The following is an 11436-nucleotide window of genomic DNA, read 5'->3' on the forward strand; positions in this document are numbered from 1 at the left end:
AGTTGAACTAAGTTGGGAAGCGTACTCCTGGGTTTGTCCAAGGACGGATCGTTGGAAGGGCAAGTACCCTAACCTTCCGACAAGATCGCCGAGAATAGAAAATATACCCAGATTGACTGTTCTTGGAAGGCCACAAGATTGGATTTGACTAATAATAAAACGGCAGGGTATTGACGGCCCGAGGATTGAAGTAACTACCAACAGGAGTGGAAGGAATAGATAAACGTGAGCAGGCCCTATACTTTTTGTGATATTCTTGTCGAAAACTTTGCCGCTGGAGAATATATAGAGTCGGAGACAATAGCGACCAATGAGAGTATGTATTCAACTTAATATGTATGTTGCACGATCTGCCCCAACCTCATCAGTATTGACGAGTGCATGACAAGGAACGGTTCCGTTCCCAACTTTTACAGAACGAAGACAATGAGAAAACCGCAGACAGCTCATCCAAGATAGGTTTAGATCTCGAACCTCCGCGAATCCTGTATCATCCCAGCTAAACAGTCGAACGGTGCTATACCAGTCTTCTCTTCCTCCATGTATTTCCAGTTCTGTTCATTAGCAAAGTCCATGATCTCTTGTTCTGTCGCTTCCCATCCGACACTTCCCGCTTCCCCTTACAAGTAAGAGTACCGGCTTCAGGTCTGATCTGTGATGTGCTGCCCATTTAATAATCTGCGTGAATGATGATCTCCGCCGGACGTCGATGACGACAATGACGCCGTCAAATCCCCCCAGGGACACATTATCTTCTTCGCAATCTCCGGTGTCCGTAATATGCAGCAATTTGCGTCTGCATTGAACCCAGTCTGTCGACAGTATCGTAGGGATATAGCAGTAGCTATTCTGAAAAGCCCATCAATCGGGTGCGCCTTCTCAGAAGATCTAGGATTGAACACTTACCGCGCTGAAATCAGGGTCCTTCGCGTGTTGGACGGCGATTGACTTGCCGACACAACGCCCACCTATCATGACAACTTTGTAGGGCTCACCCACATCCTGTAGGGATGCGATGGACTCCACGTCACCTCCGTCATGAGCATACTTCCACTGTTCGATTGCGACTACGATCACCAAAGAACAGAAGAAAATCTGCATTTCTAGTGAGTCAGCTGGATTTTATGATGCTTGGAAATAACGTACAAGGAGGGACCAGAAACTGTATCCAAGTCCCAGCAAGACAGCGCCAGTGAGTTGAGCGATAGCAAACCCCCTCGTCTGAGGCTCCAGCACCAGACTGCCGTCCAAACGCAGTGAGAGCACACAGCAATGAGCTGCGTCCAATTACCGGAAACAAAGGATAGAATCAGAAAGAGTAACACGATCAAAATGAAGCATAGCGCAAACCAGAGCCTATCTGTAAGTTTGAGGTTAGTTGTAGCGGGGATGTGCTTCTTGAACTGTTTATTCAAAGGCGCACGTATGACATATAAGGACTGGCATTGTCAGTCTGGCTTCGAGAAGAGGATTAAATTACCTACATCGATAAGAATGATGCCTAAGACATCCCACTTCCAGAGTCGCCCGATCCATACTGGGTCGCCCTGACGCGCCAATGCGAATAATACGGATCCAACCAGGAGGAAAGCGAAGACACTAACGCAGCCAACGAGGAAAAAGAAGGATGTTCTCCCAGCGATATCTGGGAGACTGGAGAGGTGGATGGTAGGCGAGCCATGCAAGGCTTCCGACACTGGCCAGCCCGATGGTAGGGACAAAGACGAATGCAGGACCAGGACCACGTAGCAAATCTTCCATGGTGATGAAAGTGTACTTTGGAAGGAAAACTCGGTGAGTAGGGTGACATGGCAGATAAGGCAGCCACTGAAGGCGGTCTCGCAGAAGGACATCACAGCTTATATCAAGTTGCAGAACTTCATGAGCTGTATTTTAGTTTGACTTGTGACAAGGGGCTTGCTGGCCCCCAAGTTTAGCTGCGGATCACTCACCCCAGAATCATCTGGTGTGGGTGGGCCCGGTTTTGACGCAGGCCGGGAGGTGGTCGGCGATCTGTTTGTTAGCAATAGAGGGAATTGCATTAATGCAACCATTGAGTCGACCCTTGTCAACCGATTTCGAAATCGGTTGACAGGGGGCTGTGGACAGCCCCTGTCTCATATCCATTCTCAGTAACCTGGATTCAACTAGGGGCGATTGCATTAGCGTGGTTGGAACTGACTTTCAACACGGGTTGCATGAGGGTGGCCAGAGTACTCATCATGTATGTAAAATGAATCTCGGGGAATCTCTATCCACAGTTTTTTGCAATCCGTTCTCTACTTCACGATATCTGGCGAGCAGAAGAGACTGCTCCACGAGGAAACCCCTCATGGCTGCATCACATATCTTGATCACCGACAAACAAGTGCGTACTGTCGAGCTCGAGACGCCGGAGGCCTTTGTATACTTTGTTCTATCGACACGGCATCATTGGGTAGCCGTGAAGATTCATGTCAGCCCTCTAAGGCTACCACAGCTACCAGACGAGGACGTTAAACTGTGCAAGTCATGGGGCCAGCCGTGCTGTAGTAAGGCTCCGAAGGCCACAGATATCATTCGAAGATTCTACAATGCTCAGTGTGAGCCTGGCAAATATCTTGATGGAGGGTAAGTCGGTATGACGTTACAACGAAAGTAGAGCTAAGATCTTCAGCAGCTATGATTACGAAAGCCCCGTGGAGGCAAACCTTTCATGTCAAGAACGCAAGGCCTCTCTGCCAGCGGAATACGGCGAGTGCACGAATCCAGATTCAGAGGCAGTGAGTGAGCAAAGTTCCGTCGACAGTACTCCAATAGCAAGGGAGAGCGCGGGCAATGCGAGATACCCTCCAGAGACTCAATCCCGTCCTGATAGGGTCTTGGACGACCGCCGGGATGATAGCACGGCATCCTTTGCAGCCCAGAAGTTTAAAACCGGTCGAGCCCAGTTTGTTCAGTGCAAAAACTACACAGGGCCTGAGATGGTTATTCTAGGCAGATCGACAGAGGGTGAGAGAAGCGTGGAAGATGCAATTCTAGCAATTTCTGAGATGAAGAACAAGCATCGAAACTGGGCCAAGATTGAGGACTGGATTTGGGAACATCTACTTCGATGCCTCAGGATCCTGCACTACAACGAACAAAAAAGCGAGGATGACAACCTGCTGTCAGCTGTCGGGCACCGCCCGCAGAAATCAGCATATTGGATCAACAGCTTGGTGGAGGCCGTAGCCAAGCGGATTGGTCCTTGGGGACTTCTTGTGAACTGTGCATATAGTGGTGAGTTGCCCCTTTCAAACCAATACCGATCTAATTCAAGTAGTGGTCAACTTTCGATGGAGCGCAGCTGGCCACTTTAAGGCCGACGGCTACAAGATCACGGAGGAAGTTTGCGAGGGCATACTCAGCGATGATATCCACGTCCCAGAGGACATGTACCTTTTAATCCCGCCACGAGCCTCTACTGCCTTCTGGGAAGAGAGTAAGTCGCGACCCTCCCTAAGGATACAAAATCTCATTCCTTGCTAGTTACAAATCTTTGTGTGACGAGTTGGGGCTACCGAGCCTCGCAAGCTGTGATCCAAATGCTGGCATTGGGCCACTTAACTTGATCCCACTAGGGCGACTTAGCAGACCTAACGTTTCCCCCCTTTGGCCTGCAAGGGTGATGAGAGATGTTGGCTCATCGTTAGGCAAGAAGATGCGCACACGAACATAACCTCCAGCTCCAAAAAACGGAAGAGGAACGGGGACGCGACTAGTACAACGATGCGAGCGCCTAATTCCGCATCGTTACCAGCCGATGTGTCCGCCAACTACATCTTACCCCCGATCCTCTCACATCGAGTGGAAACTATAGGGCCCATTCGTAGTGGAGAACCACTCCCTGTAGATACCCGCACGTCTCTCCCAGAAGCTTATCGCTCTGATGTTGACGGACTGGCATTAGGGGATCCATGGAATATTCCACATATGGGCTTAGGCGAGTCTCGCGCCGGGAATATTCATCAGTCGGGAGGGTTACAGGCGGGGCACGATGGTGAGATAAACTCGGCTTCAACCTCGAGCATGTGTTATGGCGGCTTCGACAAGTCATTTATGCCTGACTATGCTGATTTTGACTGGGGCTCGGTAGTTAACATTGACGAGGCTCTCCTCGACTTCGCTGGTCACGAAAAGGCATTTGCACAAGACAGTGAGAGCTTCAATGTTTAGTCTCATTCTTTGCAAGCTCCTGCAATATAGAAAATCTTCCCACTTTGCAACAAGAATCCGTTTGCTTTCTGGACTAGATACAATTTAGTCTCCCAAATCACAGGTCCCGCCCCATCTTTGAACCTAATCGTTGCAGGGTCATCTGAGGGCTTTTATGAGCGGAATGATGACTGTGGGCATACTTGGTGACATTAAACCTCCTTTGTCTAGTAGATATGTGTTTGAAGTCCACCCCTTGCATTCTGGGCTTATTCTCATGACCTGTGATTTCTTTCTAAGTCAGTAACGCCGAGATAGGGAAGGGATAGGTCCTTACTGCTTCATCCATGGCTTTTTCAGTGGCCTTTTGGACATAGTCATCGAATTCGGCTGGCCATGTCACTCGGCGCAACTGGTTCCAAAGACGTTTCTTTGGGTTCTCGATTTCAACATCTTGAATCGCGTCTGCGCTGATATCGAAGGACGCAATCTTTTGGAGAGATTCAAGAAGTTCCTTTGATGGAGTGATGGGATCTAACATAGTTCCGAGCTGTGTTTGGAGTGAATGAATAAAGGAAGGTCTCGAGGGCTTTGGCGACGGGCGTCCAAGAGATTTTAAACTTCAAGATCAGAAGGCAAGGCAGAAATGAGGCAATGACGATTGCCAGTATTGTGGTTCGCAATGGAAAAACGTTCTGCCGCGAAGCTCCTATGGAGACGGCCTTGTGGATTTGATTGGATGTAACTAGCTGCTTGAATATATGGCCGACTTCTCATTGACCAAACGATGCTACAAGCTCCCTGTGTGGCCAGAATTTTCGTCGATAACTTCATCTACGTTGACTAGATGGTCTTCGCCCCTGTCTTGGTTTCCTTCAGGCTTCTCATCGCCATTCACTTGCTTCCCTGTCTGACTCTCTGCGTTCTGGTTCTCCGTCTTCTGGTTTTCGTTTGCGTCTGGCATAATGTTTGACAAATGACGCATCGGTAGAAGGACAAGACGACTGTTTTGTTTTTTTGTTAGTGATGGCCTGATGAGATGACTGGAGGTGAGTAACACTTGCTGGTTGCGTGTTGGCAGGGGATGCTTGATCTTCTGAGAGTCAATGCAGATTTGGACAATATCTAGTGAAAGTCTGAGAAAGTGAACAAACTATATGGCTCAGGGCTTCCCGAGAGCAGAAATGGGAGAGACTTATACCCGCTCGCGTCCTCCTGTAGCTTGTTCAGAATGGCGTAGTCTTCATCTTCGAGCCGCGAATGGATTGACCCCCGAGCTGCAAATCCCAATGGCTTGCATAACGACATTATGTGTTCATGGCCTTCCTACGGCCCATGAAGTCGAATGACAGGACCACCATCCACATTAGCCTCATATAGTCAGGGGTGCTGATCAAGCCGTTGCATGCTGTCCCGGGAAGAGATTCGCTGAGCTGTAAATGGCTTGCATGACGACGTTTCTCCCACTTTGCTTATGGGCAAATCCAGATGGACTGATTCTAGTCCTTCAATCTGATAAAGGTCATAGAGGCATGGACCTCCATGTAGTCGCATGCACCTATATCCCGTATTCACCTTTGGTATATTCAGAAGTTTAGGACATCATCATGCTGACAAGGATATCAATACTCACACTTAGGTCTTTCTGTCAGGACAAAGACCGAATGACTGACCAATCTCTATCTGAGCAAGCACATACATCTCACTACATGATGTTTCGTATGCGCATCTCGATGTCAATAACTATCAATTTTATCACATAAAAGTAGCTGAGCGGCCCTTTCGTTGAAGTGGCTATTAATTGGTAGCGCCTGGAGGTATGGGGGTATAGGCCAGCCCGAGGCACTAGACTGTATAACCCTGTAGGAAAGGTGTGATAAATGGTACATGAGCATTTATCCCTGCACAGTATTGGAGACGTACAAGAGCATTTACCCCTGCGGAAAGGGTTCGGAGAATTGTATGTGAGTATCTATCCCTGCACAAGGTCCAAAAGAGGGGTCGAGCGAAGTGGAACCCTGCGAGTAAGTGTATGGAAGGAGCTAGCATTAGGTTAGCTTCACCTCCGATCAAAAACGGCATAGAAGCCCAATAACTTACCGTATCTGACCGTTTTAAGAACGAAGAAGCCAAACGGACAAACGACTTTACCTGCGGGGTACCGAAGGCGGCTTTGTTTCAGTCTCATCACCAAACGTGGCTCTTGAACCTGACTACAACCACAGGCTTGCATGGCGTTGAACACATTTCGGCTGGAGGCAGCTAAGCTGGCCCTGGAGGAACATGGTTTCTTCCAACTGCAAGACTGCGAAATTGGAGAGCGTATTCGGACTTTCCAGTCGAGAGGCTTTCCGTACGGGACTATACTTGCCCTAGAGCTACTTACGGAGCATGTCATCTTCGATCCGGTGAGCAACGATATCATATTACCTATGTCTCATCTAACAATCTTCAAGAGGGTTCGTGATACCCTGAAAGCGTTCTCTAACGATTTTGTTCTTGCACACTCCCTGAGATATACGGCCAAGCCCAAACGTTTCTTCCGCTTCTGGTCCGGTGGCCCAAACACTCCCCTCTTAATCGTGGCTCATCAATGGGCAAAAGGATCACGTGTGGAATACTGGATAGGTTCACACAAAGTTGTGCTGCCTGTCTTGGCAACGCATTTGGATCATGATCAGCGCAAGGTTAAGGAACCTTTGCTCGAAAATACCAGAAACGCGCTTGTCGATGCCGGTTGTAAACCTCAACCGTTCTATTTCCCAGAGGGTGGCTTGTAAGTATTCCTTGGTTTCACTCTTCGCTACTTCGATGTGTTCTTACCTGTGGCAGGATAATCGCAGACGCTCGGGTCGCCTTCGAGCATACAGAAGGCTACGAGTTCGCTAACGTGTTCTTCCCACGCGACTTGCTCCCTCCGATCCCAATGTCAATTCCCTATTCCCCCGAGGTGGCAGATAAAGTTCGAAGTATGAAGGACAAGAGTGGGACAATCGGTATCAACTTTGAACTCAGCAAGCCGGACTTGGCAGATCCGTCGGTCACTGAGGGTAGTTCAAAGCTCGGAATATAGGAGGCATATACAATGCCAGCTGGTCAGGTAACGGAAATTCTTGCAAATGAGTGGGATATGAATTGATGTTCTGACTGGGGCCGTTCGGCATATGTTGACTGTTCATAAATGCACTATCTGGCCCGAGGCTTGCCATCTGACCAGGAAGAGGAATCAGGTCAATGCACTGACTGGGTGTAGCCTGTGCATTATGGTCATCTGGGATAGAATAGGGTAGCGAGGAAAATGCACCAGCAGTGTAGCTAGTTTCGATGGACGTATAGTCCGTGATCTCGTTGCCACTTGCAATTACTCGTTCGCCTGATGGAATGTGGGGAGAGAATAAGTCTTCTTGCCGGGCCTGTTCATCGTGCGTGGTTGTGATGGCGCGCCGAATCCGCTTGGGCTGCTGTGATCGAGGTTGATCTGAATCAATTTCAGTCGCCTCCCGCGTTCGTTTCTGACTCCTTTGCGTTCGTGAAGCTTGCGGCTTGGGATGGGCCCAGACAAGTTCTTCATCCACACGCCGATACAATTCGATAATTTTTTCGCGTATGAAAGTCTTGTCCACTTCGCTCTCGAGGTTATCGTGTCGCTTGACGTGGCGGATCCATTCGATCATTGTTCGCGACTTGAAAGGGTGACAGATTGGACACGGGCGCACATGTTCGATGTCTGCAAATAAGTAGATTAGGAGGTGTCGCATAATAAAGGAAGAGCCATCGTACGCGTTGCATAGTGGTCCCGCAATATAGCCAGCTTATCGACCGGTTTGACATCACATTCCTCTAGAGGACAGTGATACCCCTCCCGATCCTTATGTTTCTTCAATCGGTTCACTGGCCGTTTCGCAATCAACTTCTCTGTGCCCTCGCTCTCGTCTGGCGCGTCCGCGTCATTGATGCCCGGGGTTCGAATGTCACATTCGGCTTTCGAATGGGATAGAGATTGCTCGAGACGTTGAATGAGGCGTTGGCAAAGTTGCCGGTCCTGAAAATCTCTAGTTTGCTCCGCTTGAATGTGGTCTTCTAACTGGCTTGTCGTTGCAAAAGCAGCACTGCAACTGCATTGGAAAACAGACATGCTAGGCGAATAGTATTAGGTAGCACGGAAGATGGGGAGAGGAGCAAAAAGTGAACCAACTCTAGAAATAGCACGGTGAAGTAAACATGGCGGTACTCCACATAGTTAGACCGCGATCAGCCGGGCTAATCCCAAGCGCATGTGACTGGGCATGTGGCAATTGGTCTTCATTTAAATAGCCGGATTTCTAACAGATGCTGGACATTACGAGCAACGTTTCTTCCTTAATATGTTTCTTCCTTAAATACATATATTCACATCGAACTGTTACCAACGGACTCTTCTTACATTATTATCATCACAATCAATCGATGGCGGACCCAAATTGCGACGTCTGCAAGGGCTCAGGCTATGTGGGCCCGAAGAAGGATGTGAAATGTACTGCATGTTAGGCCATCCTAGGTGAGTAAGCATAGCCAGTTCCTAAATGCTGGTCTAACAGGCGCAACAGTAAAAAGTTCAAGTGGCACTGACTTCAAGTCTCGCCCGTTAGCACGAGGCTAACGCTGTTCTCATGCCCCTATGTCTATGATCATCGACTAGCATGGAGAACAAACGAGTGTTGTTTTCGTTTTCGCAATGGGGAGTCTATACGTTAGGCAGCGAAGGCCATGAACGTTTGCTAGGGCATGTGTCCGGCAAGCTAGCGGTGTTCCCTACCTGAGCGCACGGGAAAAATGTCGGTACCGCGAGTCTTCCAGTTAGCTGGCAGTGCAAGCCTCGATTTCGAAGGCTAAGAAGTCTACCAACCTTCGAAATTCAGATAAAAATCGCCTGAATCAATAGTGTGTATGTCATTGTCGGAGCAATAAGTGGTGTATTCGGCCTATGAATCTTTAAGCCGGTCCGACGTGAGCGTGACGTGAGCGTGATAAGATGGTGCGCGCGCATTCTTGTCCTGGCTGGTCCAGCAATATTCTTCATACCGTTTCAAATGTTCTAAAGTATTCCGTTAAGCAACCGTTACTACAAGTTGTGTTTTCCGCGAACTCATTGGTGGGGAATTTCATTTATCAGATCAGGCTGTAGTCAATCACAACTCTCCCTATGGAGTACATTCGTTGTTGCACATCACATCACACGTGTATGCGTTCAATGCAATGGCAAGATGCAAGGGTCACCTATTTGGACCACTAGCACCGGTTCTTGAAGTCACCCTGCAAGATCATATTCATGTGCACACATCTATTATATTGAGCGCCATTTTGTCACGATGAAGTTTGGTACAGCCTACGGTGGGCACGTTGATCCATGAGGCATTCTTGTGGTATTGGCCCGCTAGCGAACTGTTGCTGTCGGAATCATAGACACTGCAACATGTTGGTCCATAAACCTGACTATAAAATGTAATACTTCCCGTAAATTGTGACCTTTTGAACTAGCATCTCAATTATATCTTCAAATTCGTTCCAAGACACCAACAGCAGCTCTTGTCAAGCCCTTCTTTTTCCCCACTATGGCTACCTATGAATGCTACCATTGCCGCTCCGTCACTTCAGACACCCATAAGGGCAAATGCAACACTTGTGACGCCAATCCACACGAGATGTGCGCCGACCCAAAATGTGGACCAAACGCTGCCAAGCATGACCCAAAATAATTTTGCCGCTAGAAACTGGTATATGAACATTCTTCTAGTGTCGTTCGCCAGTGCTAATCAGTGAACAATTGCAGAACTGCAGGGATGCTATACGTCTATATGGATAGAACGTGTCGTTGATGAACAATGGGGAATCTTGTCTTAAGGCCGGGGTTGAATATCATTCAGCATGGCAGGTTTTCGTATCTCGAATACACGCAGCTTATTTTGCAATTCCGTGCCGTCTGATAGTGACTTATGTTCATTATGTGATCTTCACACTATCTTGAGGCATCTATCTCAACTCAACAAATCTCAAGCTTGCGTCGTAGTTGTGGGCTGAGTGAGGCCCAAGCTATGCCAAGCTCAAAATTGGGGGGCCGTGCTATGTCGTCAGTACTTAAGGGGAACCGCATTAAGCCAGTGTTCGGCCTGTCTTGCCCTTTGGCAAAACTTCACAAATCATGGCGACCGATGCCAGCTTACCTCGACAGTATCCCATAACCATAAAAACCTGGGAACGTTGTATCATCATTGAAGAAGATCGAGTCATCAAAAGGGAGCTTCGCAAAGAGGAATTTGGCAGAAAACTAGGCGGTGAGGTCATGTACCCATTCTGGGCTCGTGAACGACTGATAAACGAGGCAGCATCTCTTCAATTCGTCGCCTCCCAAACAAATATACCCGTTCCCACATGTCGATTCTATGATGACCAAGACGGGATCGCTCATCTTGAAACGGAGCGAATCAGGAATGGAGTGTTACTCGACGATCTTGCTGAGCAATCCAAGCCGGCCGCAATCCAAGTCGTCGACAAGGAGATTGAGGATGTGATTATACCACAACTTCGATCGCTACGTCGAAGTTTTATTGGGAGTGTCGACTCCAATCTTCCAGTATTTCCACCACAGCGCGTGTACGAACGAGATCGCCGTCCTTGGCCGCAAATATCTTCGAAAGGCGACACCTTTGTCTTTTGCCATAACGATCTTGGTCCTCCAAATATCTTCATCAACCCAGAGACGTTCAAGATCGTCGGGATTATTGATTGGGAGTTTTCGGGGTTCTTCCCTCCCTATTTTGAGCTTCCATTGTGGAGGGTAGTCGATCGGCAAGATCGACAGGATATGTATGCTACCGCAGAAGAGCGGGAACTTGGTTTCTTTGGGCTCAAGCTGGGTGATTTGCAGGACTGTCTCACGTTGCCGAATTAAAAGGGCTACTGGTCACTGGGTAAAGCGGGGCAGTCTTAGCTATAACTGGCAAAACCTGGAAGCTACAGTGCTGGCTTTCTGGAAGACTTTAAGCAGAGGCTTCAGGCTGAACTTGGGGTTGAAGGTACTCAGATGCACTGCATCTTCCATGGTGTTGGAGCCAGTGCACGATGAATAAGAAGATACTTGCGAGTCAGTGACTTTGTTTGGGCGACTAGCACCTGTTTTAGTGACCTGTTTTTGTTCCGACCGAAAACCTCCTGTAAGGCATGACCCGTAATGACCTACCCTGGACAGGTCTGTACGTAGGATCAATCGAGCCGAAAGCTAGC

The 11436-nt window shown here is 48.4% G+C and overlaps 5 protein-coding genes across 5 annotated transcripts; 3 read left to right on the forward strand and 2 right to left on the reverse strand.

Annotated features, from left to right (window-relative positions):
• Window positions 1-2332: 2332 nt before the first annotated feature.
• Window positions 2333-4197, forward strand: PG998_015151 (uncharacterized protein; the record flags this gene model as incomplete). Its single annotated transcript, XM_066881967.1, has 4 exons — window positions 2333-2610; window positions 2660-3261; window positions 3305-3463; window positions 3875-4197. The coding sequence occupies 4 exons, from the start codon at window positions 2333-2335 to the stop codon at window positions 4195-4197; spliced, it is 1362 nt and encodes a 453-aa protein (XP_066722984.1).
• Window positions 4198-4388: 191 nt separating this feature from the next.
• Window positions 4389-4935, reverse strand: PG998_015152 (uncharacterized protein; the record flags this gene model as incomplete). Its single annotated transcript, XM_066881968.1, has 2 exons — window positions 4514-4935; window positions 4389-4403 (listed from the first exon to the last, which is right to left on the reverse strand). Exons 1-2 carry the CDS (start codon window positions 4715-4717, stop codon window positions 4389-4391), a joined length of 219 nt encoding a protein of 72 aa, XP_066722985.1. The 5' UTR covers window positions 4718-4935.
• Window positions 4936-6407: 1472 nt separating this feature from the next.
• Window positions 6408-7249, forward strand: PG998_015153 (uncharacterized protein; the record flags this gene model as incomplete). Its single annotated transcript, XM_066881969.1, has 3 exons — window positions 6408-6584; window positions 6633-6952; window positions 7009-7249. The coding sequence occupies 3 exons, from the start codon at window positions 6408-6410 to the stop codon at window positions 7247-7249; spliced, it is 738 nt and encodes a 245-aa protein (XP_066722986.1).
• PG998_015154 (uncharacterized protein) lies at window positions 7218-7850 on the reverse strand (the record flags this gene model as incomplete). Its single annotated transcript, XM_066881970.1, has 1 exon — window positions 7218-7850. One exon carries the CDS (start codon window positions 7848-7850, stop codon window positions 7218-7220), a length of 633 nt encoding a protein of 210 aa, XP_066722987.1.
• Window positions 7851-10354: 2504 nt separating this feature from the next.
• Window positions 10355-11104, forward strand: PG998_015155 (uncharacterized protein; the record flags this gene model as incomplete). The annotated part of the gene is made up of 1 exon (XM_066881971.1): window positions 10355-11104. One exon carries the CDS (start codon window positions 10355-10357, stop codon window positions 11102-11104), a length of 750 nt encoding a protein of 249 aa, XP_066722988.1.
• Between the last annotated feature and the right edge of the window lie 332 nt (window positions 11105-11436).

The sequence above is a fragment of the Apiospora kogelbergensis genome, assembly GCF_038363985.1.
Source record: "Apiospora kogelbergensis strain CBS 113332 chromosome Unknown utg000020l_segment0_segment0, whole genome shotgun sequence".
Lineage (NCBI taxonomy): Eukaryota > Fungi > Ascomycota > Sordariomycetes > Amphisphaeriales > Apiosporaceae > Apiospora > Apiospora kogelbergensis.